The sequence below is a fragment of the Drosophila miranda genome, chromosome XR, assembly GCF_003369915.1.
Source record: "Drosophila miranda strain MSH22 chromosome XR, D.miranda_PacBio2.1, whole genome shotgun sequence".
Taxonomy (NCBI): domain Eukaryota; kingdom Metazoa; phylum Arthropoda; class Insecta; order Diptera; family Drosophilidae; genus Drosophila; species Drosophila miranda.
In genome coordinates, this window is record NC_046674.1 from 3,434,352 (window position 1) to 3,461,074 (window position 26,723).

The 26,723-nt window shown below is 45.8% G+C and overlaps 8 protein-coding genes across 10 annotated transcripts; 4 read left to right on the top strand and 4 right to left on the bottom strand.

Moving 5' to 3' along the window:
- Positions 1 to 174: 174 nt before the first annotated feature.
- On the top strand, positions 175 to 1,230 carry LOC108152294. Its single transcript, XM_017281516.2, has 2 exons — positions 175 to 359; positions 417 to 1,230. Exons 1-2 carry the CDS (start codon positions 278 to 280, stop codon positions 1,139 to 1,141), a joined length of 807 nt encoding a protein of 268 aa, XP_017137005.1. The 5' UTR covers positions 175 to 277; the 3' UTR covers positions 1,142 to 1,230.
- LOC108152292 (putative serine protease F56F10.1) lies at positions 1,215 to 3,243 on the bottom strand. Its single transcript, XM_017281514.2, has 5 exons — positions 3,161 to 3,243; positions 2,200 to 3,098; positions 2,007 to 2,145; positions 1,474 to 1,945; positions 1,215 to 1,409 (listed from the first exon to the last, which is right to left on the bottom strand). Exons 2-5 carry the CDS (start codon positions 2,991 to 2,993, stop codon positions 1,288 to 1,290), a joined length of 1,527 nt encoding a protein of 508 aa, XP_017137003.1. The 5' UTR covers positions 2,994 to 3,098; positions 3,161 to 3,243; the 3' UTR covers positions 1,215 to 1,287.
- Positions 3,244 to 3,992: 749 nt separating this feature from the next.
- On the top strand, positions 3,993 to 6,607 carry LOC108152291 (cilia- and flagella-associated protein 52). The gene is made up of 5 exons (XM_017281513.2): positions 3,993 to 4,498; positions 4,563 to 5,267; positions 5,323 to 5,552; positions 5,611 to 5,827; positions 5,889 to 6,607. The coding sequence occupies exons 1-5, from the start codon at positions 4,077 to 4,079 to the stop codon at positions 6,535 to 6,537; spliced, it is 2,223 nt and encodes a 740-aa protein (XP_017137002.1). The 5' UTR covers positions 3,993 to 4,076; the 3' UTR covers positions 6,538 to 6,607.
- An 821-nt stretch (positions 6,608 to 7,428) lies between these two features.
- On the top strand, positions 7,429 to 11,306 carry LOC108151491 (UDP-glucose 6-dehydrogenase). The gene is made up of 3 exons (XM_017280131.2): positions 7,429 to 7,756; positions 9,733 to 9,871; positions 9,944 to 11,306. Exons 1-3 carry the CDS (start codon positions 7,607 to 7,609, stop codon positions 11,083 to 11,085), a joined length of 1,431 nt encoding a protein of 476 aa, XP_017135620.1. The 5' UTR covers positions 7,429 to 7,606; the 3' UTR covers positions 11,086 to 11,306.
- A 65-nt stretch (positions 11,307 to 11,371) lies between these two features.
- Positions 11,372 to 12,632, bottom strand: LOC108151492 (SURF1-like protein). Its single transcript, XM_017280132.2, has 4 exons — positions 12,344 to 12,632; positions 12,164 to 12,285; positions 11,912 to 12,106; positions 11,372 to 11,854 (listed from the first exon to the last, which is right to left on the bottom strand). Exons 1-4 carry the CDS (start codon positions 12,545 to 12,547, stop codon positions 11,470 to 11,472), a joined length of 906 nt encoding a protein of 301 aa, XP_017135621.1. The 5' UTR covers positions 12,548 to 12,632; the 3' UTR covers positions 11,372 to 11,469.
- A 22-nt stretch (positions 12,633 to 12,654) lies between these two features.
- LOC108151493 (ubiquinol-cytochrome-c reductase complex assembly factor 1) lies at positions 12,655 to 13,836 on the top strand. Its single transcript, XM_017280133.2, has 4 exons — positions 12,655 to 12,797; positions 12,913 to 13,101; positions 13,166 to 13,417; positions 13,479 to 13,836. Exons 1-4 carry the CDS (start codon positions 12,741 to 12,743, stop codon positions 13,758 to 13,760), a joined length of 780 nt encoding a protein of 259 aa, XP_017135622.1. The 5' UTR covers positions 12,655 to 12,740; the 3' UTR covers positions 13,761 to 13,836.
- Positions 13,739 to 14,870, bottom strand: LOC108151494 (transcription factor Adf-1). Of its 2 annotated transcripts, XM_033388031.1 has the most exons (3): positions 14,661 to 14,869; positions 14,440 to 14,522; positions 13,739 to 14,384 (listed from the first exon to the last, which is right to left on the bottom strand). In XM_033388031.1, coding segments are annotated over exons 1-3 (651 nt in total). In that variant the 5' UTR covers positions 14,663 to 14,869; the 3' UTR covers positions 13,739 to 13,818. The 2 variants fall into 2 exon arrangements, with proteins under 2 accessions (XP_033243922.1, XP_017135623.1); XM_017280134.2 differs by having other exon boundaries at positions 14,440 to 14,870.
- Positions 14,871 to 16,420: 1,550 nt separating this feature from the next.
- LOC108151490 (CLIP-associating protein) lies at positions 16,421 to 23,685 on the bottom strand. Of its 2 annotated transcripts, none has more exons than XM_017280130.2 (2): positions 22,962 to 23,685; positions 16,421 to 21,592 (listed from the first exon to the last, which is right to left on the bottom strand). In XM_017280130.2, exon 2 carries the CDS (start codon positions 21,561 to 21,563, stop codon positions 17,052 to 17,054), a length of 4,512 nt encoding a protein of 1,503 aa, XP_017135619.1. In that variant the 5' UTR covers positions 21,564 to 21,592; positions 22,962 to 23,685; the 3' UTR covers positions 16,421 to 17,051. The 2 variants fall into 2 exon arrangements, with proteins under 2 accessions (XP_017135619.1, XP_033243920.1); XM_033388029.1 differs by lacking the exon at positions 22,962 to 23,685 and adding an exon at positions 22,573 to 22,591.
- Positions 23,686 to 26,723: the final 3,038 nt, after the last annotated feature.

Below are 26,723 nucleotides of genomic sequence, written 5' to 3' on the forward strand. Positions count from 1 at the left end.
AAAAAAGGTATGGCCACAGGCAAAACTTTTCAGCAAAATTCAACGAATGCACCCCAATAGTTAACATACTGTGACAGTGCTGCCTATTCTACAAACTCACCTTAGGAGCAGTGCTACCCATTCGACAAATTGCAAATGGATGCCTGTGTTGAAGTTGAGTTTTCATTCTTTTTGGCTTGATTTTTGCTTGTCATACGTGTGAACTTCTCGTTTTTCTTCACTTGAAAATTATTCTTTCGTGTAAAGACTACGTTTTTCATTACTCAAAAAATTTAAAATGCTGCGCGCAACTCTAGTGGCTACCCAAAAGGGTGGAATCAATCGGGCCCTGCTCGCTGGCCGTCTTCTGAAGCCTTCTGGTAAGTCCAAACGCCGCAGCACTAAATTTATTGCAACTCATTGCCCGATTTCCAAAGATTACTCAACGCTGGTGGCTCTGCCCCTCAAGTGTTTCGACGGGGCCCCATTCCGTGGCTGCATGCCGATCTATCGCTTTAGCAGCGGTGGTGGAGGGGATGATGACAAGAACAAGAAGCCACCGACTGGTTTTGCCATGCCCAATATTGGTACCGATTTTGAGGTTAAAGCCCCAGCAGGCGGAACTTCCGAGTTGGGCGAAACATCGACTCTAATGGGCGTAAAGGCGAGCGGCGACAACCCCCAGCAAAAAGATAACGTGGAAAGCCTCATTAAGCGCTTGAAAAATGTTAGCAAAAGTTATGACGGTCCCCAGGATAAAGGCAACGAGGAAGGCCGCCCCCCACTAAACAACCTTGACGAAATCTTTGCATCCGTCCAGAAAAATACGGGCAAAACAGAACTGTGCGACCAAAAAAATCGCGGCCAAGGAGAATTCGCTATGCCGGAGAAAAATATTGAGAAGAAATTGGCTGCTGAAAACCCCAAAAGCGGCAGCGTCGAGGAGGTAACTGAGCGTGTCAAGAATCAATTGAGTGAGCTGCCCTCCAAGGAGCAGATGAAGAAGTACTTATTGCGCGTTGTGGCCTTTCTCTATGACCTCAGCTTCTTGGCTGTCACTTGGGCCATCAGCTTCGTTGAGAAAAACGTAATCGAAAACCCCACTGTGAAGGCGTACTGGAAGAAGTTCCACGAGAAGATGCAACAGGCCAAGAAGGATTAAATATAAACCCTCAAATTAAGGAACTTTTGTAATGATGCATATGTAGATATAATTTGATTACAAATATACATCATTCTGAGAATCTACAATTACTGCAGGCACATGTTTTTGCTATTCGAACGGTACTTTTTCTGGTAGATTTTGTTTCAGTTTGTGGAGTAGCCTTCTAGTAATTTGGCCAGGTATTTCACAATCTTATTGCGTGCTGCCACCAGCTGTGGGGGATCGGTTTTCGTCGGCTCGTACATGTTGGCACAGTGTGCAGTTCCTACAATGAAATTCCAATTGCATTAGATCATACACTCTTTTTAGGGACTTTCCAATAATAGTACCTTCTATGAAAATGGTTGGAGTGGCTGCATTTGAGGACTTGACCAGGCCCAGGGCATGCCAGGGATCAATGGAACCATGTACATACAGCACATTGGTAGTCTCCGGCTTGAGGGCACCGTAATGCTTGTTGGTCTGCGACACCACGTTCTGCAGATACTTGGCATCCATGCTGTTGGAGAACACATCCATGCACTGGCGTATGAAAAAGTCCACGCCAAACCGGTCGCCAAATGTGTCCGTTTTGTTTTCAGATGTCTGATAGAAACCGAACTCGTTGCAGGTCTGATACGTCCACTGACGCATTCCCTTGGCTGCCTCCGAGTCCCAAGAGGCGTTCCGCATGTCGCTAACCATCTTATCGTACTTGTAGTCGAGACATGTGGCATTCGATTGCTTCAACAGCATGTCATTGACCACACCCAGTCGAGTCACAGGCGGTCCACTGGTCATGTTTAACATGACATCGCAGATCTAAAGGATATAATATATTAAAGCTTTTCATGGAGAAGCCTTTTTTGGGGGATAAACCTACCTCATCAATGGTTATCGTAGCATGTGGACTGTTGTCCTTGTTGTACTGGACGACGCCAGCAAAGTTTCCAGCCAGATTCGCAAAGAGACTGCCAATATCCAATTGGTTCTCAATAGAGTCCTTGATGGGCGTGCAGGTTCTAAGGAATAGAAGCAGGATAGCATTAGTTTTTCACAATCATTTCGATACCGACTTGAATTTTTCATCCAGATTTCGCTGTCCGATCATATGCTTTAGCAGTATCTCCACCTGGGTAAAGCTGCGGGTCACCGCCTCCACACAGTCCAGCTTGTAGGTAGCCAGAGAGGCCTTTACCACCTCAAAGTACTCCCTGAAGTCGACCTCCGCCAGCAGGGGACCACTGGTGCTGATCGAACCATAGATGAGATGGGGATACTTCTCCCGCGCCCAAGCCGCAAGCGAGCCCGGATAGGAACCGCCAAAGGCAACCCATTTCTGGGTCTCGGCCAAGTTGTACTTCACCTTCATGGCAGCCACAAAGTTGGCCAAATCGGCCAGGGCCTGCTCCGAGCTGAGGAACGCCAGATTGGCGGTGGACAAATCGCTGGTCGGGTGACTCTTGCCGTAGAAGCGATGCTCCAGCTGGATGCACAGGGCATCAAAGTGCTCGGCGTAGTGCACCCAGGCGCCCTCGCGCATCCACTTTGCCGAGGCCTCGCCCTCGCCGCCAATCATAAGGAAAATGGGGGCCGTGCTGTCATTCCTGTAGTAATCGGCATTCACAAAGTAGCGCTGCTGCCAGGTCCTAGTGTTTCGCGCCTGGAAATGATCCAGACGCTGCTCGAACCACAAATCCTCCGAGTCCAAAGATCGCTGCAGTGTGGGAATCTTGCTGGGATCGCCCATGAATCCATTCACTAGCCTCCCGCGGCGAAAGCCAAGCGCAGAGCTCTGCACGATTAGGCAGAGGAAGAACAGCAGCAGCCCCAATCCCAGGGGCTGAAGTACGCCCACAAATCGGAACATTTCAAAGTCTCCTTTGTTTTTGCTTAGGTCAAGTGCGGGTGATTGATTTGTTCGATTAACTTCAGATTCAAGTGCCGTGTACCGTTTGCCGCGGTGCTCGCCGAACTGACAAAAATCAGAATCAGTATTGCTCCCCTCTATATATAGTATGTATATAGTGTACGTACCGTTTATACCCTCTATATTCTTTATTCTTCTTTACCGGCACTTTCTTAATTACCGTCAGAGGGAGGAGGGGAACTTAACCCACTGAACTCCCCTATATTTAAACAGATGCAAGACTTCAGTTAAACCATGAAAATCATACTGTATGTAAATTCTTTCTGTAAATCCATCTTATCTCTTTACTTAAAAATCATATGGACCCGATATCTTTCATCTAAACTGGGGTAAAATTATGCAAGTTTCATAATTTTTTCCGTGGGAATATTTAATTACCACCCTGGTCGACAATGGGCCAATCGCTCTCTGTCCATGACCTAAAATCATATTACTCGATTTTTATATTCGGTTTAATATTACACGCTAGCTAGGACTCTCAGTACTGAAAAAACAGTTTTATCCGATTGATGCATCAATTTTCTACAATATTGACTAATTTAAAATACTCAACTTTATTTGATTTTGTCCAAAACAAGGTTAAAACAAAAAAGGTCAACAAAAAATAAAAGTATACAACGTAAGTGTGTTCGGAATTCTACTTTATTGTTGCTGGTCAACCGGTATCAGCTATGAATATGATTTGTATACCCTATTTCCTTTAATTAATATGACAATTATGTTTTCCAAGATGCTTTAAGAAAACGACCTTTCTCAGATTGAATTATTTTTTACCTATTCATGCAATGGATACTCTTCTGCATATATGTACATATAACTCGATCCCGACTAGACTGACTAGTTTTTGCATTGTTTGGAGACTCTATGAGCAACGGCTTCCAGGCAACGGTTGTCATTTGAATGTATATTTTGAAAACTTAACAATCCCTGAGCCGGCTGTCAAAGCAGTTTATAGTCAAACAATATAGTCAAACCCAATACTAGAAGTATTATTTGCTAAATATATTTTGTGATACAAACATTATGGAGCCACCCGGGCAGTGCCAGCAGCTAAAGCCGCGTGCCATTTTCGGAATTAACGGAAAGGTTGAGAATGGCGTGCGTCAGCACTCAACAACAGGCGATATTATATTCGCATTGGGCAATAAAATCGGCATTGCCAATCACAAAAAGAACTCGCAAGAGTTCATACCAGGACACAGCAACACCATATCGTGCCTGGATCTAAGCAAAAGTGGCAAGTACATAGCCTCGGGGCAAATAAATCATATGGGGTTTCGCGGATACGTGATCATATGGGATTACCATCAACGCAAGGAGATAGCGCGTCACGACCTGCACAAGGTGAAGGTCCAGGCTATATGCTTCACAGCCGAGGATCGTTTTGTGGTATCAATCGGTGGCGTTGATGATGGCTCCGTGATTGTCTTTGACATGGAATCATTGTAAGCTAATGATGGCCTGGTATATCTAGAGATTCTTGAAAATGGATACTTTTTCTGTTTTCAGCTCCCCAATTTGTCGGCAGCCAGCTTCCCGAGCCATCTCTGGGAATGCTCTGGGTGTTCGCCCCATGCACAATAATCCATTCTTCTTTTTGACTGCTGGAGATCGCCATCTGCGTCTGTGGAGCATTGTGCGCGAGCAGAAGAAGCTCTACGTCCAGGACGTGCACATGGCCAGCAAGACGCGCGTCTTCTACTGTGTACGCATCAGCAAGAACGACCAGATCGCCTACATGGGCACGGGCACCGGGGATATAGTGAAGATCACGCTCAATTGCTGTGACCGTGACAATGTCACCAGGCCGGGCTCCACCAGCGGTATCTTGGGTGCCTTTGGCACCCACAATGCCCGCAAGCCGTCGGGACGGGATTGCAATCGCTATGTGAATGGTGTTCGTGCTCTGTATATTGTGGACGAGAGTCGGCTCCTAATCGGAGCCGGCAATGGCGATGTGGAGCTCGTCGAGGAGCGTACCGATGTGCCGCTGATCAATTTTCGGGATTACCCAGGACCCACCTGGCCATATCTGCGCGTGCTCAAGACGACTCGCGTTTCCGGACGAATCTCTTCCTTTGTCCGCTCCACCCAAGATTTGTTTTACATTTGCACAGACACAAACGAGATTTACGGGCTGACCATTACCACATGGAAACTTAAACTACTGCGCACATGCCACACCAAATCCGTTTACTGCATCACATTCCCCAAGTGAGTTCGAGCATCCAAGGGTTCGTGTCGTTTTCCTTACAGCGCTTCTTTCCAGGGCATATGCTGCCGTCTTTGCCACCTCGGGCAAAGAATGCATTCGCATTTGGTCGTCGGGCCGAAAGCAAGAGCTGCTCCGCATCATGGTCTATAACTTCAACTGCGCCGCTGTGCGCTTCACCCACGATGGCACCAGCATTGTGTCGGTCTGGAACGATGGCATCATACGCGCCTTTACACCCATCACAGGACGACTCATATATGCCATTCCCAATGCACACAACAAGGGTAAGGTTTGGCCGGTTGTCTGCTCCCTGCTGAACATGATCAAAATCCTCTATTGCAGGCTGCAGTGCCCTGGCAGTGTCCTCCACAGGGCGCCTCATTGTCACTGGAGGCATCGAGGGTCAGGTGCGTGTATGGAAGATAGATCCGTATCGCCAGTCGCTACTGGGAGTGCTAAAAGATCACTCGGGTCCTATCACATCTCTGGACATTAATCATCTGGGCACAGAGGTCATCTCGGCCTGCACCGACGGCTCCTGCGTCATCTGGGACATCAAGTGAGTGAGGTCGCCGGTATATTTTGAGATCCTCTATTGATGTGTGCTTCTCCTTTTGCAGCCGCATGACCCGCAAACAGGTGGTTACTGCCAACACACAGTTCATGTGCGCCTCATATTTCCCGACTGGGGTCCAGGTACTCACCTGTGGCTCGGATGGCAGGATAATCTATTGGATGGTGTACAACGGAGCTCTGATCCGCGAGCTGACCGCCTCGAAGAAGTCGTCGGTCAACTGCATCTCGATCAACGATACCGGCGACTACTTTATAAGCGTCGGCAGTGATCTGCAGGTAAAGCTCTGGGACTACAACAAGGGCGACGTGGTGGGCGTTGGATCAGAGCATGCTTCTTCCGTGATCAGCGCCGCGTACAGTCCTTGCCTAAAGATGTTCGTGACCGGCAGCACAGACGGTTCGCTCATTATTTGGGACGTGCCCCAAGACTTCTGGGGCAGACCAAATCCGCCAGATGCCCCAACCTACACCTTGCCGAAGACGACATCGAAGGGCAAACTGAGCGATGTCCAATCACGCGTCGACTCGGGCTCAAAGGTACAGGCAAAGGGGGAAAACATCGATGGTCTTCTGAAGGCGACGCCGAAGGACGACATCTGCTGTGTCGAGTGTCCTCCCTGCGCCCAGAAGGAGAAGAAGGCTTCTGACCCTTTTGCCGAGTGCAAGATTGTCCCCGATGTGAGAAAATGTTGAGCGTTCATAATTATTTATTTAGTTAAGTTATCATTCTGCAATGCAAAATAAATTCAGTCGTTCTCTTCGAGCCAAAGAACATGTATTTGTCTTCTCAAGCTCCAATATATCCAGAAATTAGTCAGTCTGTGTTTTAAAGCTATTTCAACGATATTTTGCAGCTTATTGTCTTCTTACAGAGATCAAGAATGGGTATCGGGATCGAGTTATACACTCATCATATGCATGAATTTGTCTAAAACATATCAATCTGAGAAAAGGTCTTTATTAATAACGTTTTAAAAAGAAGTTTAGAAAACCAGAATATTCATATGAAATTAACAAAATAGGGTATACAAATGCCCATACTCCGATTGACAAGCTACCAGTAAGAAATGACGTGACATTCAACTTACGTAGCGACTGTTTTCTTGTTGAACTTTTTTGCGTAAACCTTGTTTTAGTCAAAATAAAATAAATGGGAGTACTTCAATTTAGTTAATCTTGTAGAAAATGTATTCATCAATAGGATAAATCTATGTGGGCAGGGCTGAGGGTTTTAGTTAGCCAGCATTATTCAACGGAATATCAAAATTGAGCAATAGGAACGTAAAGTCTCTTACGTTTTTTTTGTCTTAGCTTTTTCGCTAAAACGTTTTCTTAGGCGAAGTCCAATAAAATCAAGTATTTAAAATAAACCAGTCAAGTAGAAAATTGATTCATTAATCGGATAAAATTACGTGGGCAGTGCTGAAGATTCTATCTAGCTAGTAATATTCCACGGAATATCAAAAACAAGGGATATGTATAATAGAACTTGAATTCGTCAGTATATTTACGGTATATTTTTAAGATGAGACGGTATATTTCGGTATATTTTAACGATAAATTTGTAATTGGTTGTTTGTAATGAAACTGGTTGTTTTTCCATTTATTGCTCACTGCCGCGCCAAGCAAGCTCCAAGCTCCAAGCTTTATTCCACAGTCAGTTGAGCGCGCCGTTGCACCCCCATAAACAACGCGACACAATAACGCCACAGAGTTGTGATAATAAGTGCGAGACGGACATTAGCAAAAAAATCACGGCAAAATGAAGGTTTGCTGTATTGGGGCTGGCTATGTTGGCGGTCCGACATGTGCGGTAATGGCACTCAAGTGCCCCGATATTGTTATAACCCTTGTGGATAAAAGTGTGGAGCGCATTGCACAGTGGAATTCGGATAAATTGCCCATTTACGAGGTTAGTGTGTGGATTTCTCTCCTCTCCACCCTTCTCATCTGCTTCCTGTTTCTTGTATCTACATAGCGGATTCTTGTGTATATTTGTATGTGTGTGTGTGCATCAGTATGGTTTATTCATCGCGCCCCTTGTGGCTGAGAAGGGGGGGAATTTCCATGGCCTAATCCTAAACAAACAATTCATCAATCAGAACGCATGAGATCCATCGAAAAGAAGGGACGTCGTTGACCGCGCGTACCGCTCATGCTCAAGTGGCTGTCTGTCTCCGCCTCCCAAAACCAGTTCCCATACAAAACGATTCGTATAGCCCTCTACTCTCCTCTCCATTTGAATGGAGACGGCCAGTGCGTGTTTGGCATTGAGCATTGGACACACTCCATCGTACAGGTGCTTGGCGCACTTGGGCCCCACAACAAGGTCAATGGTCAGAGCGGCACAAGTGTGTTCTCCAAGACATTAGTCATTCATAAATGGGAAAATGATTCGCTAAGTGGCAAATGATTGCAGCAGAAATGAGTTTAGTATACGAGGCGGGAAAACAAGCGTGGGAATCGATTTTACGCAGACCGCTGTCCAGTAAATTCTATCAGGGCTTCCTCCACAGATGAGAAGCCATATTGTTGTAAGCTGCTCGAAGTATTAATTTCATGGGTTGTCCCCAATTCCTGAGACACGCAGTCACTCGCTTTACTGTCGCATTTCCGCCCTGGCGGCTTCCGTCTGCCCCTATTCGCTAAGAGCTCTTAACTTCTTATCTGTGGGTCTACCAAAGCAAAAGTCTCTTGTCCAGAGAGTGGCAGATAAGCACGAATGTGGAATGGAATGGGGAATATGGAATGGGTGCTATCACGGTTCTGCTGCGGATTCACTGGAAATGTATATACATATGTCTTAGTTGAGAAATTACCACACGTTCATAGGAATCGCTGAAAAAGTAAAAATATTTACACTATGAATTCCAAGCAGTGAGTGAAACCTCAACGTTTAGGACGGGTGGGGGCTGAAGATGATGCCAAGGTCCGTTTAAAGCACACAATTCTTTATGCTTTTATTGATATTCACTTAACGTGGATTGCATCATCATCGTCGTCAACGTCACCACCATATAAACAGAGGCGGTGCAAGCTTGCTGCAACTATCGAAGCGGCCTTGTCAACACCAACACAGCCCATTGACATCGACATTAACATCCATCCTACTTTTGCAGTGTTTTGCATTTGCATAATTGGTTCCTGCCCATTGTTTTAAATTTTTTGAACTCAGCCATGTACATATGTATGAACATGAACATGTATTCCCTTGGTTTCCGCATTTTGCTAATTTGTCACAACATTGCAAAAGAAAACTTATCAGTGAAGAGACTAATGACTTTTTGATAAGAAATTGTATACATTTCCTTTCCAGACGGCACTCTCCAACAAAATTTGGGCCCTAATGTAGCAGAAATTTCTTTTTACATACATATTGTTGTATATTTTGTGTATTCCTGAGATTCCCAATTATTAAATTAACACCTGCTTTCCCCCAGAAATCTGTATCTGAAATGTATCCGAGTTCAATGAACATTCCGCACGAGAACAAAAATGGATATAAATCTGGTTTCAAAAAGCTGAATAAAAGGGGATTACATAAGCTTGAGATCTCATTGAGGCAAGACACTGTTAATTTTTAATTTAATCGCATAAAAAGGCCATTACAGCACGTGAACAGAACTAGAACTTAATTGATAGAATGGGTGTTTCCTAGGAAACGCACATACATTTTTGGATAAGGTACCACCACGTACACAAAACACAATATATAGAAAGGTGTTTAATCTTATCAACGGCCAAATGTAGAACGTCACCAATAGAGCTGCAGGGAGGGATGGATCGTGACTGGGATTATAAGCCACAGAACTGGGGCAACCAACCACATGCTACAAATATGTATGTTTACATATTTGAATGACATTTCTCTTTCCATTTTGTTCACAGCCTGGTCTGGATGAGGTAGTAAAGAAGTGCCGCAATGTGAATCTGTTCTTCTCCACGGACATTGAAACGGCCATCAAGGAGGCGGACCTCATCTTCATATCGGTGAACACGCCCACAAAAGTTTCCGGCAATGGCAAAGGTAATACATAAATTGATCGTCAATCACTCAATCACCGACCGACCATCTAACACTATTTCAATATCTATGCAGGACGTGCAGCGGATCTTAAGTATGTGGAGAGTGCCGCAAGAATGATTGCCGAAATAGCGCAATCTAACAAGATTGTGGTGGAAAAGAGCACGGTGCCCGTGAGAGCGGCGGAGAGCATTATGCATATACTCAGGGCAAACCAGAAGCCGGGCATCCACTATGACATCCTGTCCAATCCGGAATTCCTTGCGGAGGGAACGGCCATTAACGATCTGCTGAATGCGGATCGGGTGCTGATCGGTGGTGAGGAGACGACAGAGGGCCATGAAGCCGTGGCCAAGCTATCCTGGATCTACGAGCATTGGATACCCAAGCAGCACATCCTCACAACGAATACCTGGAGCAGCGAATTGTCCAAACTGGCGGCGAATGCTTTCCTTGCTCAGCGCATCTCCAGCATCAACTCGCTGTCGGCCGTGTGCGAGGCCACCGGGGCCGATGTCTCGGAGGTGGCTCGGGCCGTGGGCCTGGACTCGCGCATTGGCTCGAAGTTCCTGCAGGCATCGGTGGGATTCGGTGGCAGCTGCTTCCAAAAGGACATACTAAACTTGATCTACATTTGCGAGAATCTGAATCTGCCAGAGGTGGCGACCTACTGGCAGCAGGTCATCGACATGAACGACTACCAGAAGCGCCGCTTCTCCCAGAAGATCATCGAGAGCCTGTTCAACACGGTGTCGGACAAGCGGATTGCCATCTTGGGCTTTGCCTTCAAGAAGAACACGGGCGATACTCGGGAAACGGCGGCCATAACCGTGTGCCAGACGCTGCTAGAGGAGGGCGCCAAGCTGGACATTTACGACCCCAAAGTGGAGCCCGAGCAGATCATCGATGACCTGACGCACCCAAGCGTCACGGAGTCGCCGGAGAACGTCAAGAAGGCGGTTCAAATCCACAGCGATCCGTACAGCGCTGTGCGGGCCACACACGCCCTCGTCATCTGCACCGAGTGGGACGAATTCGTGGACTTGGATTTCCAGCGCATCTACCAGTCGATGATGAAGCCGGCCTATATCTTTGACGGACGAAAGATCCTGGATCACGAGCGACTGCACCAGATCGGTTTCCATGTCCAGACCATTGGCAAGAAGTATCAGCGGTCCGGCCTGCTCCGCTCCTGGGGCATTGTACCACAGCTGTAGGCGAATGAGGCGGGCGACGAAGCTACGACGACTATGGCATTTACACTTAAAGTTTCCAGTATTTACTCGACTAATTTGTAAATATCCCGTATCCGTATTTGTATCTGTATCTAGATGTGTGTGTTTTTTTATATAGTTAAAGTATTCTGCTAGGAACGCCCAAAAGGAGGTCTCACGTCCTCACTTCCTGTTGCCAGCGTAAGCACTCCCTTGAACCGTATTTGTATTCCTATTACCACGTCGATCCCCCACTCGAGGATCGGCAGTTGCAATATTAAACCGTACAGCATATGCACATTCTGTATATGGCTCATTAAAATCAAAGGCATTTACACAAGAGCATGTAAATTTTATAAAAATAAAAATAATTGTGTTTCATTCCATTTAGAACGGTAATCGCTTGACGATCTGTCGGTACCACAAGAACGAGGTGGCTGCCGACAGGCTGAACCAGGTCACCAAATACGACATGTGATCGTTACGCAGGGTGATGCGGGTCTGGCCACCGATTGGACCGTTCCGTATACCTTGGGGATCGTAGATGGCATCAAGGAATACTGGGGCAGCCCCTGTGGCCGCGCACATGCGTGGCAAGTCGCGGTACAGGTACATATTTACGCCCTTGTGGTCGGGCGTGAACTGAGGACGCGATTCCCCCTGACGGACCACAGCCGTGAGCTCCACTTCCGACTGATCCTGCGCCAGGGCGCGTGACTCCGGATCCACATGCTTGCGGGACACCCAGCCACGATTGATTAGCACAATGTCACTGTAAAGAGGTACAAATGATGAGGATTCATCGAAGATAGCGCTGAGAGCAACTTACTCTCTGTCCGACAGCTGAAAAGGAGTTACAATCAAGTAACCATTGCCGGCGTCACGCTGGGAGAATAAACCGCCCTGTGTCTCCCCACCGTCGGGGCGTATGAGTGATCGCGGTCCCATGCGCATCTCCTTGTCGTGAAGGAAACGTCCACGCACATTGACTAGGCGATATTCCATGTGGGACAAATCATTGAGACTAAAAGGAATGCAATTTTAAAACAAGGAACACATGGAAAATTGATGGGGAGTATACTTTTCGGGGAGATCTACTGGTTTCACATTTAGCTGCTCGTGCAAATCCTTAATTAGCTGCTCCTTCCAGATTTTGCGCTTTACCTGCCAGCAGCCCAGGCCAAATGTGGTAGCGGGTATGAGCTAAGAAATAGGAATTGGTTAAAACAATATAATTTGAAGACTGCCACCGTCACCCCACCAGCAGGAACCAGCCAAGAGCTGTGATCTTGTCCTTTTCCTTGGGATCCTTACGAAAGCTTGTGGTAAAATCTACCGGCGAACGCTGTTGTGTCATCTTTCTCGTGGCCGTTTGTAAAATATTTCTGCTGCAGGGCAGGCACGATACGCGTTGCAATACCCAGGCACCCTGTCGGCACATTTGTTTACCACCCAAACGCAGCATATTTCGCTATTGCTTATATTTAATTTGTAATTTATATTTAATTACAACAACTTCCACATTTCACCAACACAGCTGCTTAAATGAGGACTTATTTCAATCAAGTTGGCAGCTCCATTCGACCAGCTGTTGTCGCGTGCCACTAATATTTTTGTATAAACGAATTTGTTTTAGTCAATTTTAGAGATATTTAAATATGCAGTGCACTCGGGCAGTTGCAAGGCTGGCCACCGGCATATCCAAAATCCACTTGGTAAGACCACATATGTAAAACTACCTTATTTATTCACAAAACCATTATTTGAATGCACTGCCGTGCATGTCTTATATAAACACGGTAATAACTTGAATCTCTTATTATTCCTCAGGTAGGTCAGCCTTTTAAACAGACTGCAGGTTGTTCAGTCGTATATTCTCAGTCCTGCCGTCTGTGCTCGTCCGCCAGGGTAATGGACAGTGCGGATAAAACAAAGCCGACGACACCAGAACCTCCAGCCGACGACGGAATTCTCAAGAGAGTAATGAACAAAGTGGGCTTCACACCCAACACAAAGGCGGTAAGTGGTGCCATGCTCCACTAAATTATAGACCTATAGCTATGGCTACGTTTTTCAATGGCAGCGCCTCAAGGTAACCAGTCATCTGTTGTATGAGAGCGTGGCGGATAAGATCAACTATGTCGCCTTCTTTCGTGACTTCAGTCTGCCCAACACGTTCAACTCGTGGTTCCTGGTCACAGAGCTGCACGTCTGGCTGCTCTTGATGCGCTCCATGGCCGAGGGCTCGGAGACCGGCGAGGATGGACGCTTTCTGCGCAACTGCATCGTGGAGGCAATGTGGGGAGATGTAAACACCCGTGCCAAGAAGTTGGGAGTGAGTTGGCGGGCGCTAAAAAACTTCTTCAATCTCTGCTAAATGCCTTGATCTTTTCCAGGCACACAATCCCTCCCGAACAAGGCAACAAATCGAGACGCTATCGGAGCAATTTCAGGCCGCACTCATTGCCTACGACGAGGGCATCATGTCGGACGACCGCGTGCTGGCCGGCGCCCTGTGGCGACGCTTCTTCGAGATGAACTGCGATGACTATGCGCAGATTGAGAGACTCGTTAAATATGTGCGCCAGCAAGCCGTCATGCTGGACAGCTTGCCCCGGGAACAGTTCATCACAAAGCCAAAGGTGGCCTGGCTGGATCTGGACAAATGCAAGGTGTAATTTTAGTGTTTTCTGTTCTTTTTTTGGCTAAAGTTGAGAGTATGTGAAAGCCTATAAACTAAATAACCAAATCATCCACGGGCTGTTTGTGCAATGAACGGAGCTGACACTTAAGCAGGAAGGCCATGATCCGGCGCTCAGCTCGTTGTCGCTGGGGTTGCTTGAACTGGTCGAGGATCTCGTCCATTTTAAAGAAATAGCTTCTTGGGCAAATGGGGGAGCCGACCATCTGCTGCTTATCGGATTCAGAGCTGTTGATTTTATGTTCCTCAATATCTTCATATATGATCTCCTCATGCATGACTTCATCGCTTGCTTCCTCAATGATCTCTTCGATGATATACGAATTTTCGAGGTCAATACCGCTGCCATCATTGAACTCCTCCCACACCACTATTGGTGCTTCCGATGGCGAACCTTCATTCTCTTGAGTCGACATCGTTTTGTCTGGTGATGGTGTGGAATCTTCAGCGGTGACCTTGCTCTTTGCACCACCAGGTCGGATATTTGCCAGAAAGCGCAGGCGTTCAAGGTATGGCCAACTTGATCCCTTGGTGTCCGCCCGCCGAAATTCCTTGCGAAACTGGTAGTGCAGATTATTCCAGCGCATCAGGCAAAAGTCAACTATGGGAATTAATTGGATTTAATGTAGATGTCAAAAGGACCTCTTTGCCCTTACCATCGCAGCCCATGATCTTTGCTATTTGTGTCCAGATATCCGTTTTGGCCTTCATGGCATCGTATGTTGAGAGACCCGAGCGCCTGTAAAGCACCGGATGGGGCTCAACTAGATTAATTAGTTTAAAATCGAAGGGACGATTTTTCTTGTAGCTAGTTCTCATTATAAACATATATTTATATATATGTACATATGTATGTATTTATTTTTATGTTGTTTACATTTTTTGCGGCCCGAGAAAGAGTGTTGTTGTTGGGCCAAAGGCAGGAAGCACCGAAAAATAGATTTTATGCCATAAATTAATCAATTTTTCACTAGATTGCCCAATTCTTTAGTAGTCACTTTTATTATATTAGATTTAAAATATGTTTAAGCAAAAAAGGTAAAAATAAGGCCGGCTGAAGGTACGCCAGAGAATTAACCCACTAAACAGCCCTCTATTTAAGCAGGAAAACAACTTAAGTTAAACTGTGGATAATATTTCTGAATGTAAATTCTTCTTGTATACCCATCCAATCTTTTTACTTAAAAAAAAAATTACCACGATATCTTTGATCTGAACTGCGTTTAAATTCTTCAAATTGCATAATTTTCGCGGAGTGTATTTCAATACCGGCTTACAACGGGTTAATCGTTCATTTTCCATCATGGAAATCATATTCCTCGATTTTGATATTCGGTTTAGTATTACTAGCTAGCTAGGACCCTCAGCCCTGAACACATAGCTTTATCCGATTTATGAATCAATTTTCTACAAGTTTAGTTAATGGCTAATTGGCTACATGATCTGCACGTTAAAATGTGAAACGTAATTATCGTAATTATTAATATTAATAATAATTCATTAATCTGTAATATCCTTTTCTTAAGGGTGGTGCGAAAAATTTTCAGGCTATTAAATGCTTCAATACCTAATGCTAACATTCCCAACAATCCTCGAGGATTGGATTTTAGAGCAAATTTACACTGGTTTTCCATTAGTACAAATTTTGCCTTTTTATAAGACGGCACACACAGTTAAATCTCAACCTCATGTACTGGTTCCTTTTTGTCTCCTTTGTCGAAGCCATACATCCTTTCCTTTAGAATTAGGGACTATTAAAATTTTGAAGACGCTTACCTACAAAATAAAAATATATGTATATAACCTCTACATTTATTGATATCGGAGCCAGTAACTGCCGCATGCTTTCTTTCTCTTTCTGTCTTGTGGTCAGTCGCTGTTCGCAAAAATAATGACCGAACATATCTAACCGACCGAACGTATCGCTCCCCTACGCCAGAAGGCGCACACTGCACGAAAAAGAACGTGTGAGAGAGAGAAAGAGGGAGAGAAAATGAGTAAGCGCATAGAAGGCGTAGCAACTGCAGTTTAATTTGTTTCTTATGGGTATGACAATGATTTGATCTAAGCCAGATTCGATAATCTGGTAGATATGGTAATTTTCTATGATTCTGCGTTTTTTTTATCGTATCTTCAAAGTTTTGGGTGCCTCCGATTTTCGTCCTTTGTGGGGGCGTGACGAAATTTTGAAATACACTTAAACCAGTGTGATTTGATAGGAGTCTGGATACAACATTTGGTCGCTCTAGCGCTTATGGTCTCTGAGAACTAAGCGTCAAGCAAGACGGACGGACAGACACCAAACATGCCTGTATCGGACTCAAGAATATGTATTATCGGGTATCAGTATTGAGTATCGGGTATAAAAAGAAAGTAAACCTTGTATCGTGGACACAATCAACCCCCCGTCCCAAATGTAAAATCGACCTTCAACAAAAGCAGTGGAGGAATAAGAACACAAGTATTTAGTATAATTAGGTCCGTGTGTAAATAAATATTTGAAAGTTTGAATTTTATGAAATAAATTACACAAAAAATGATTAGCAAAAGGATGTTGGTAAACAAAATACTAAGGTCCTTGTACTTTATATTGTACGAGCATACCGGTATGTATAGTATTTCGGGGATTGGTGGCAATTCGGTTTAACTGTTTTATTCGTTTAATTAATTTATAAATATTATTACATAACCTAGAATCGTTTATTGTTGTTCTTGTTTGTGTTCGTGTTGTGTGTTTTTAAATTAATTACAAAAATAGTTCAGTTGTGAAAACAGTAGTATAATCGTAAATTAATTAGAATCAGTTGAGCAGAAATGAAACAAGGACACGAGAATTGATGGAACTAAATACAATACAAAGCATATTAGGAAAAGCCATTGTAAATCATTTTATAAACAATTTAGTTGAGGTGTATATAGTCGGAAACGTGGGAGAAGCACAGAGTAAGCATTAGCATGACAGTTTAGGGTGACAGTTGACTATAGAACTTTCTTCTTATATTTCATATTAGTACAATTGGGGGTTGATTTCTCATTATATAATATAATTGTTTGACCTGTTGACAATTTTGAAGGGGATTTTTTGCATTCTTTTACAATAAATATACTCATTTATCATTTTCAGTAAGAATTAGAGTTATAAATAAGTTGTTATATCATTAGTTATATATCATTAAATCGTTTCCCTCGTTCTTCACTGCTTGCGTATGCTAAGTGACGGCGTTGCGTCAGTGTCTTTGTGGTGCCGGGCCGGCGAGCGCGCCTGCAATCATGAGGATGAGGCCGCCGAGGAGTTCTTGGTGGAGCTGCCACCGCCGCTTGAATTTCTCTGCTTCTCAATGTAGACGTTAAGCAGCCGCCGCTTGCTAGGGTTCAGCGCCGTCAGCTTGGGCTTAACCTTCTCCTCGCCAAGCACAATGTACAGCTTCACGATGCAAAAGACCGCTGCCTTACGCACCATAGACTCCTGATCGTCCGTGCATCGCGCCAAATTGGGGAACACAACATCTAGATGGGCGTCTGTGATATTCGCGCCATAGTGCTCGGTCACCTCCAGCAGGATCTTAATGGCGCACAAGTTGGTGGGAAACTCGCCCGTGGCAATAACCGGATTCACTATGTTGATTGTCAAGTCGAGCGGCAGGCATGGGGCTATTCGTACTATCATGCCGTCGATCTCCCGACTAGCTTCCTTGCTGTGCTGGTAGCAATGGATGACCTTCAGCAGTATCAGCTCGAGGAAGTTCATCCAGTTGTACCGCATCAAGTTGCTCCGCATGATCTTGCTGAGCACATGCAGGGAAGCGGTCACCACATCCGTGTGCTCCGCTTCCAGGATGTGGAGCAGCATACGCATTACCGATCTGAAGTGTTTGTTTGGCAGCTCACAGCTGCCACCCTTGATACAGATTCCCAAATTTGTAAGCCACGTCTGCACGTGCTCCACCGGATGGTCCTTGGTGAGGGTCAGGGCCACGGACAACACCTCGCTCTCCAGCAAATCGCCGGGCAGGATCAGCTCGCCGTTTTCTGCCTTGCTGATGGTGATGGTCAACTTGGGATCGCCAGTGGGGAGAGGGGACTTGGCCATCGTCGATTGTGTCATGACGCCCCTGTCTAGCTGGTCAAGCCGCATGGTTGCCGACTCTGGGGTGTTCGATTGTGTGGTGTTGGCCGACGATTGCGTCTTGGAGTTGGAAGACAGGGAGGCACACGAGTCCTGCTGAGCCTGCTCGTGGTACTGCAGATGTCCGTTGAAGCCATTGGGTGCCAGCGAGTTATATTGGCCGCCAAAGCAGTGACGGATCTCCTCGGACGTCTTCTGGATGTTGTGTTGCACCTCCAGCTCCGAGGTGTAGAGCAGCTCCTGCTCCACCGATGACTGCCGGCTGCGGGGACTAGTTGAGCTCATGTTGAGTTGATGGCTCTGGAGAGAGGCGAACGGACCCACCGACGGGCTCTGCAGAGGCTTTGGACTGCTACTGCTCAGGGGGGAGCTGTTGGGGGAATTGGCACCAGAGTTGACGCTGCTCTGCCGCCGCATATGCGACTGGATGCAAGAGCGGGCCGAGTCCTGGTACCTCTTGGGCAGATTGGCCAAAAGCTTTGTCATCTCTGGGGTATTAAGGTGGTAGAGGGCTACCAGGCAGCACCTAGCCTGGGAGCGCAGCTCGATGGACTTCTGGTCCGTCGACAGTTGGGCCAGCTTGAGAACAGTCCGCTCGCAGGATTGGCTCTGGTCGCTGGGAAAATCGCTGCTCTTGCCGTAGGTATTGGCCAGATCCGTGAGGAACTTTAAAATGGCAATGCGTGTCTTGGTAGTCGGTGTCTGAGTAGAGTCCGAGATGATGCGGAACAGCTCCTTTAGCTGCAGCTGCGTGGGGAAGTACTCGTGGACCACTTGCAGGGTCTTCCATATTTTGCTATGCATCGAATTGAGCAGGTCCGTGCCGAGCTTGTTGAACAGCCGTGTGAGGAGAATGAACAGCCAGTCGTGCAGCTCGTGGGCATGCACGAGAATTAGCTCTGTGACGGTGTCGAGGAACAGGGAGTACACCTTCGTGTGAGTGTCCATGAACATTTTGCGGAACATGTCCAGGACGCACTGCAGCTGTTGTTGCGAGAGCTCCTTGCCATCGGCCAGATACTGCGTGAGGCTGATCAGGCCGTCCTTCCTCTCAGACCAGTGGGTGGATGCGCAGTACTGGATAATCGTCTCAATGTCGTCAAGCGGAGCCCTTTGGGCACTCCAATCCAGGCGGGTGTGGGATCCACTCAGTGAATAGCTCGACTTATTGCCCCGCGTGTAGCTGGAGTCGAATGACCGCTCGGAGCACACGGAACTGGCCTCCGAATCAATGTCATCCGCGGATTCGTCGCGTCCCATTAGTTTTCGTCCCATCCTCATGCCCCCGCTCCGCATGTAGTCTCCGGAGACAAAGTCCGCCTGCCCCACACTGCCGTCGACTCCTCCCACGCCTAGCGTATGCTCTGCCTCGCGAGATTGGGCCAGCAGTCGAGCCGCTGCCGAGGGACGCACAGGGTTGTTTCGCTCGGGCGTTCGTCGTGCGCCTGATCCTGTGGAGTACATGCTGCGTTTCATTAGGCCACCGCAGCTGCCACCAGCCAATCGTGTGGGACTTGTTTCCCTGGAGCTGGCCGTGCTCCTGGGAATCCCGGAAGCCCTCTTGGGTATGGCTCCAGTCGCACCTCGGTAGTAACTGCCCACTCCAAACTGGTCTCGCAGCTTTGTGCTGGGCGAGGTGGATCGGGATCCTGGCTGTGATTGCGATACTCCTGCGCGTCCCCGTGTGCGCGGAGTAATCGTGCCTGGTGTTACAATTGTGTGGCTGCTACTATTAGAGTTTAGGCGAGGTCGTGGCAGGGATCCACTACTCGCCCCTCCAAAACCCCCCTGGGATTGGGTTGCGTTAGTCGAGTTCGTTGCATCCGCTGGCTTCTTCTGGCGCGAGTAGAGCGTGTACTGGGCCCGGGCCTTCGCCCGCTGTGCAGCCGCAGTGTCCACAGCAGAGATGGATCGCATGCTGGGCGTTGGCTTCTGCAGTACGCCCGGAGTCCGTCCAAGGCGCGAAATCGTCCGTCTTGTTTCCGGTTGAGATGGAGCTAAGCCGGCTAGGCCGCCGCTGCCACCATCTCCTCTTTCCCTTTCCAATGCTCGCTGACCGGCAATGTCCAAGTTGCCGTAGATCTGATCGGCCAGATCGGGAAAATGTCTCCGGAAGGCCCAGTAGGCGCGTCTGGAATGCCTACGGGCCTCGCTGTCTGCATCCCCAAGGGTCTTCTTCAGGACGTCCCTCAATATGGTGGCATGCCGCTCAAGGGCCTTCGTTTGCCATTCCTCGAAGAGCAGGACCATCAGCTCGCAGAGTGACGACCTGATGTCCTTCGACTTAGACTGCTGCAGCGTGTCGGTGTAGATCTTCAGCAGTTTTGGCGAGTGCGTGTACTTGATGATGTACTTGAGAGCCAGCGTCGAGGCCGAGGCAATGACCTTAGCACTGTTCTGTATCAGATTGATAAGCTGCTCCAATATGCTCCAGCAGAAGCCGTCCAACTTGTTGCGCAACGTCTTCGACATGTAGGCAATGGTGATGCAGGCCTCGCGTATGACCTGCGAGCGCAGCTCCTCTTTTACGATGTCCAGGAAGCCCAGGGCCAACTCCTTTAGCTGAACAGCCACAAACTGCGGCTGTGCGTGGTAGTTCATTAGCAGCAGGGCGCGAATTTTCTTAAGGGCATCGACGCGCTTCTCCCAGTCGCAGTTTTTATCGCTGATGACCACCAGAATCTGCTTATATGCATCATCCATATCCTTGGCATGGAAGATCGTCAGTTGTGGCACCACCTCAAAGCTTGCCTCGAAGATATCCATTGTGACAGCTCCCGCATCTCCGGCATCGCTCGGTCCGCTAGGCTTTTGCCTCAGGCTGGAAACAGCGGCCGAATAAAGTTGCCGCTTCACTATCCTGGTCGGAGGCCTCTCTCTCGCAGTCTCTCTGTTGTCGGCCTCATCGAGTCCCACGCCGTTGCCATTGCCGTTCTTCACTGCGGAGGGCATTAACAGGCCCTCCTGCTTGGCCTGATCGAACTTCTGCTCGAGTAGAGCCAGCTTGGCGGCAGGCATATCCTCCATCTTCCTCAGGTCCGGCCGCAGGCGATCTCCCACGTGCTTGTAAATCTCCACCAGCGTTTGTATGGCCGACTCCCGCACATTCACCGTGGGATCGCCGAGCAGGGCGCACACGGGCGGTATGTACGTGCGCACACTCAGCTGCTGTGTGCCGTACTCGTGCAGGGCATTTACTATTGTCTGCAGGAACTCCTCGCGAACCTTTGCGTTCTTGTGCTTAAAGCAACTAACGGCCAGTTTATCGATCAACCCTTGAGGGGACTGCACTTTGTGCTCCATCAGATCACGCAACAATAGCTGGGCCTTCTCGCGCACCGTGTCTCGACTGTCGCCAAGGCGATCAATCACATGTGGCAACACAGTCGCCGTGTATGCATTAAAGTCGCTGCCCAGCCGCTTGATCAGCTCCGAGAAGGCCTCCAGCGATTTTTGTGCTATCTTGAAGTGGCTGCCCGTCAGCCACGGCATCAAGCCGTCGATGAGGAAGCCCATGTCTGTGCACACAATAGAGTTTGTGTCGTCGCTCAGGAATGTGACCAGATCCTCGGCCAGTGCCACCTTTACCCGCATATCCGCCTTTGGCATCAGCTGGATGAAGCCATCCAGATCGCTCGGCTTGCGGTAGGCCATTTCTAGATTTTTTTAAGTTGTTGCAGCAACTGCAAAAAAATCAAGATGTGGAAAATATGTACTCTAGCTGCAGTATTTGGTAGGATTGGTGGGAAGGATAGCAGGGGGTTCTCAAGGATGCAGGGCCATAAAAATGGTTCAGTTGGGTGATGTTCTGTTCCCGCCAAATCTCACATTTCCTTTCCGCCTTTCAACGAAACTCAAATTATTCATTGCGCGCGCGCACTAAAGATGCAAGAGGAAGCAGCAGCAACAGTCGCAAAAAGCGACGAAGGGCAACATTTTCTGTGTGGAGAATGGATGAAGTGAAGTCAGAGAGCAGCTAGAGGACAGCCAGCTGAGGGGTGGGTGGAGTAGAGTGGAGGGGAGACCATTTAGCTGGTACAAAAGTAGGTGAATGGCTGTGCGTGTGGGAGTGGGAAGTGGGTGTTGGAGATGGGCAGGGATGGGATAGCCGACAGATGGCGGTGGAGTATGGGGATAAGCGGTGGGGCGTTGTTACGGCACAAAACGTGAATCATCTCACGGGCGCCCGAAAGCGTGACGAAGCCAGGCGGGCAGTGGGTGGCTGGGTGGGCAGGAAGCTCAGACAACAACGTGCCGCGGATATGGATTTAGCTTTGGCTTATAAGCTTTACCGTGTACTTTTTGGGCAAAACGACGACTGACAGCGACGCCAGCGTTCCACCGTCTATGGTCGGGCGTCACTGTTCAACAATTTGCGTGCGCCCGCCGCCGCAGTCAGAGCGCGAGAATATTTATGGATACGTAAGTTATAGAAAAATGAGATAATATTGTTGGATGACAACAACAATCCACGACAGCGACTTGTTACCTATGCTCACAGACAGAGAGAGAGAGAGAGCACCAGATAGCGTGGCAGCGGGAGAGCGACTATAACTGTTTAGCATTGCATACGCAATTTTCTATTTATAAATAAACATCAACAAACACAACTTCAAAGAGGGATGTGGCCCCGCGAACACTGGCTTTCGTATTGTTATATTACCTTAAATTTTTTCCATTTGAACGATTAGATATGGTATGTTTGATTGACAATGATTAACAAAACAAAGGGGGAGGGTAGGCGCTTTTTATTTGGACCGATCAAATCAGCTGCAATTCATTCAAACTAAAAACTTGCCCCTTAAGACTTGCCGGCCTGCTCAGCACGATCTGCTGCTGCTGCTGCTGTCGACGTCATGCGAAAATGCTGCTGGCGTCGCAGTCGGCTGCTGCTGCAGAGAGAGAGAGCAACCAAATTGATTTCTAAATGTCACAAGAGAGTGAGCATCGGAAGCGGAGGCGATTGGAGATTAGGCAGTGTCTTTTTTTAACAAAATCTTTGTATCTTAGCGATACGCATGTATACACACACACGTACTAACACACACATACCTCTATTATTTGCAAATCCCGCTGCGTTGACTGCGCTGCTTCTTCTTGTCGTCACTCTTCGCTCCGCTCTTGAATATTGTTTTTGGGTTGGGCCTAGCAAACAAACAACTGCTGCTTGGTGGCCCCCAAAGGCAATTTGAAGAATTGATTTTTCAGTCGCTGGCCAAACAAACGATTCGCAATGCCCGCAAATACGCGTTTTAAGTAGACTAAATTTATTTTTCAAGCACAGCCAATTGAACAATTGCCCCCCACCTCTAACCGAGAGATCACAGTTCTGCTCTTCTCTTTTTTTGTCGTGTTGTAGTTGTTGTTTTTGTTGGTACAGCGCAGTCAGTTTCACTTTGTCATTTGTTGTTGGCTCTCTACCGTTATTGCTGGAAGTCGGCGTCGCAGTCGGCGTCGACTGAGCATCGGCTTCCACAGCAACAACACCACAAATTCCAACGTCTTCAGCAGCGCTGCGCCTGCTTCAGCTTCTGCTAGCTCTGCGCCTCTCTGCTTTGGTGAACTTTTTTCCTCGGTGACGCGCTCTGGGGTCAGGAATTTTGCACAGGTTTCTCGGTCGCTGAGCGTCTGCTAAGCTCAGCAAACATCACATTTCGTTGCGTATTGACATTTGGTATTGTTTTTGACACTGCTCTCTTAATTGTTATACACTTTTTACTTAATTTTAACAAGTAAAATTTGCCAGCCCCGTTGCGTTGCGAAAAAAATTAAAATGAACTAGTTCGAGCAGTGTGACCGCGGGCATATCGATCAAATATACGGTCTGACCAGTGCTGCCAGCTTTTCAACTGGAAAAAAGCTGTTTTAACTTGAAGATATCGAAAAAAAGCTGAACATTTTCGGAAAAAAGCCTAATTAATGGTTTTAAAACTTTTTTATTAGAGTGATATTTAAAATGTTTTTTTTTTACAGTAGTTCCATTAACTAATGTAGCTCTCCAAAATTATCTTTAGATTTGAATTCGTACAAAATAGTCTATCGCACTTTTCTTAATCAATTTCTGAATATTTTCAACTTTTAGGTACTCCAAAATTTCGCTAATTCCGTTTTACTTAGCGCTCGAGATTTTGTTGACTGAAAAAACGGTAACATGTTTTACAATTTCAACAAAATTATAATAAAAATATATATAATTTCAAAATATAATAATGAAACTGCCACATATTCACACTTTTTATGTAACCGGTGGCAACATTAAAAGAGATGAACAAAGCCGCAGTTGGGCTTTAAAAAAAGCCAGATCTGACCCACAGAAATATACCGAACTATACTGTCTCATTTTCAAAATATACCTGAACTGAGCTCAATTTATTCAAGATTCATTAGACTACAGTCTATTAATTTGCGGTCACATTGTTTTTACGTATTTTTACGTTTTTCGTATCTAGATACTTTGTTTTTTGTCAGCTGTTTCCGATAGTTATCCAAAATTTTATCTGGAATATCTAGAACTTCGTAATAGAAAATAAATAAATAAATATAAATTTTATGGAAAGTCCATATGCAGGAAAATTTATCTGATGAAGAATCCCACCCTCAACCCGTTATGCGATACTATCGACTGGATAGTAGAGCTGCGCGCCTAAATTTGAATGGGAATGATTGACAATGATATAAACGCAATCAAGTGGATTAAATCATGCAGGAAAGCACGATTTGAGAGCGAAAAGTGAAAAGAATTTGATTTAAAAAAAACAATTTAAAGCTTTGGAAAAAATACAAGTTTTTAGAAACAAAAACATAAAAACAATTAAACTATTAAAACTAAAAAATTCGGCTTGGTTCACAGCGGAATAAATTTCCATTTTGTTATAGCACTAACCATACAGTATATAGATGTGCCAGTTCATACAACGAAAGCGTCACACACGGGTTTTGGTCTGGGCACCCCAGAGACTTCGGCTCTGGCGTTCGGACACTGACGCGTCATCAGAGAGAGAACGCAGAGAGAACATCATTGCATGTGTTAGTACACACGCAATATGTTTCGACAAAAATATGTGATTGTATGGTTTTTTCTTTTTCAGATTTTTTGCTTCCAGCATGTTTTAATGTATGTATGGGTGCACATGCATTCTCACGTACTTACCCAGTGGACCAAAGAGCGATAGTAAAACGGAACTATCATAAAATGTCCGGAAACGGACTTAGAAATGATAAAAATCCGGGAGCGATGAGTGAAGTCTCGCAAAATGCTCGCAGACGGACTTAGAAAAGAGCATTTACCGGACGAAAACCGAGTGACGACAAAGTCTCGCAAAACTATCACAAACTGACTTAAAAACGGGTGAAAAATGGACGCTATAGCGTGTGTGTGTTTAGTATTGCTGGCAGCTAGAACTGAAATTTGCGTTCGGTTCTTGTTTTGGGTCTTTTGATGAACTGACCTACCGCCACAAAATAAATGAAGAATGGGCAGGGGGGGTATGGTACACTAGGGCGCGGGAAATAATATAAAAGCTGTTATTTGTTTGATTTATACCACAAAATATAAAATATTACAATAATATAATTACAAATTTATTTCCTTATTTTAAACAGGTTGATTATAAATTATACAAATTATGTAAACGCCGTCGGTTCTCGACTTTATTACAACTAAAATAATGTATCCAAATATACGATATAAGAAAAAATATATATATACTCAAATAAATATGCATAAATACATATATATATGTATTTCTTTCTATAAATAGAGGATATACCTTAAGCATGTTCATATATGTAACTACATATATATACGTAAATACATACATATGTACTTAAAGTCGCCGCTCAAATTGGCTCCCGATTGAAGATCGGTACCCATCGAACACCACGAGGAGGCCATTATAAATTAAATAGGGTCAAAAATTAATCTGACCTTTGAGTCGACTTGATATGACTTAATTTCAAGACTTTTAAGTAATTAAGTCACATCCATGTTCTCCGCCTAAAATTAAATCTGTTAGATATATGTATGGACATATGTTGTACATATAAATGAAAATAAAAAATAAGCAAAATATAATAAACTTATACATAAATTTTACAAAATGAAATAAAAAATCCTAATGCCGCAAAATTTTGAGCTTCTTCTCGTATGATTTTGCATTTTGATTCCCTATCATCCTATCTGTTAACCATTTGCAATTTTTTCTAATCAAAATCAATACTAACTGATTGAGCAGATGATTTCGGTGTACAAAGCACGGATCGGAAAATTTAAACCAGTCTGCATATTTATCTATTTTTGACGTTAAAATTATATATTTTTGGACTATGCTTCTTTTTAAATTGAATTTGTGAGGCTTTGTCTCGAAATGCCGATTAAATATATCAAAATAAATTTTATGTAACAAAATCTTCAGAAGGAGCTTTAAGTTTCAAACTACTGCTGACATAGCCAAAATTTTTATTGAGTATTAAATACTCGGAAGAACATCGGACCTCATCGGACGATTTTAAAAGTTCAGAGCATTTATTGCAGACGTAGTATGAACTGGCACATCTATATACTGTATGGTTAGTGGTTATAGACAACGCAAAACGTGTGCTGCTAATTATTTTTCACATACATACACACTGTACCTGATTGGCGTTTTCTAGATTAATGATTAGATAAATTGTAACAAAGGAAAGGGGGTTTGGGGAAAGGGGAAACTCGGTACAGCGAAAAAAAGAGATGGGTCAAGCGGTAGGAAGATAGCTACAGCCAGAGCGGGGCGGGTAGTAGGCAATGTTCGGTCTTGGGGTGTGGTCGGAAGGGGG

Excerpts from the sequence above, each read along its gene's own strand:
- LOC108152294 (XM_017281516.2), top strand. The coding sequence starts at position 278 with ATGCTGCGCGCAACTCTAGTGGCTACCCAAAAGGGTGGAATCAATCGG. Across the intron at positions 360-416 it reads CCGTCTTCTGAAGCCTTCTG|ATTACTCAACGCTGGTGGCT; the intron begins GTAAGTCCAAAC and ends CGATTTCCAAAG.
- LOC108151493 (XM_017280133.2), top strand. The coding sequence starts at position 12,741 with ATGCAGTGCACTCGGGCAGTTGCAAGGCTGGCCACCGGCATATCCAAA. Across the intron at positions 12,798-12,912 it reads GCATATCCAAAATCCACTTG|GTAGGTCAGCCTTTTAAACA; the intron begins GTAAGACCACAT and ends ATTATTCCTCAG. Across the intron at positions 13,418-13,478 it reads CCCGTGCCAAGAAGTTGGGA|GCACACAATCCCTCCCGAAC; the intron begins GTGAGTTGGCGG and ends GATCTTTTCCAG.
- LOC108151494 (XM_017280134.2), bottom strand. The coding sequence starts at position 14,611 with ATGTTTATAATGAGAACTAGCTACAAGAAAAATCGTCCCTTCGATTTT. Across the intron at positions 14,385-14,439 it reads AAAGATCATGGGCTGCGATG|TTGACTTTTGCCTGATGCGC; the intron begins GTAAGGGCAAAG and ends TAATTCCCATAG.
- LOC108151490 (XM_017280130.2), bottom strand. The coding sequence starts at position 21,563 with ATGGCCTACCGCAAGCCGAGCGATCTGGATGGCTTCATCCAGCTGATG.
- LOC108151491 (XM_017280131.2), top strand. The coding sequence starts at position 7,607 with ATGAAGGTTTGCTGTATTGGGGCTGGCTATGTTGGCGGTCCGACATGT. Across the intron at positions 7,757-9,732 it reads ATAAATTGCCCATTTACGAG|CCTGGTCTGGATGAGGTAGT; the intron begins GTTAGTGTGTGG and ends TTTTGTTCACAG. Across the intron at positions 9,872-9,943 it reads AGTTTCCGGCAATGGCAAAG|GACGTGCAGCGGATCTTAAG; the intron begins GTAATACATAAA and ends ATATCTATGCAG.
- LOC108152292 (XM_017281514.2), bottom strand. The coding sequence starts at position 2,993 with ATGTTCCGATTTGTGGGCGTACTTCAGCCCCTGGGATTGGGGCTGCTG. Across the intron at positions 1,946-2,006 it reads CTACGATAACCATTGATGAG|ATCTGCGATGTCATGTTAAA; the intron begins GTAGGTTTATCC and ends TATATCCTTTAG. Across the intron at positions 1,410-1,473 it reads TCCAACCATTTTCATAGAAG|GAACTGCACACTGTGCCAAC; the intron begins GTACTATTATTG and ends ATTTCATTGTAG.
- LOC108152291 (XM_017281513.2), top strand. The coding sequence starts at position 4,077 with ATGGAGCCACCCGGGCAGTGCCAGCAGCTAAAGCCGCGTGCCATTTTC. Across the intron at positions 4,499-4,562 it reads GTCTTTGACATGGAATCATT|CTCCCCAATTTGTCGGCAGC; the intron begins GTAAGCTAATGA and ends TTCTGTTTTCAG. Across the intron at positions 5,268-5,322 it reads TACTGCATCACATTCCCCAA|GGCATATGCTGCCGTCTTTG; the intron begins GTGAGTTCGAGC and ends GCTTCTTTCCAG.
- LOC108151492 (XM_017280132.2), bottom strand. The coding sequence starts at position 12,547 with ATGCTGCGTTTGGGTGGTAAACAAATGTGCCGACAGGGTGCCTGGGTA. Across the intron at positions 12,286-12,343 it reads CTCTTGGCTGGTTCCTGCTG|CTCATACCCGCTACCACATT; the intron begins GTGGGGTGACGG and ends CCTATTTCTTAG. Across the intron at positions 11,855-11,911 it reads TTTCAGCTGTCGGACAGAGA|TGACATTGTGCTAATCAATC; the intron begins GTAAGTTGCTCT and ends ACCTCTTTACAG.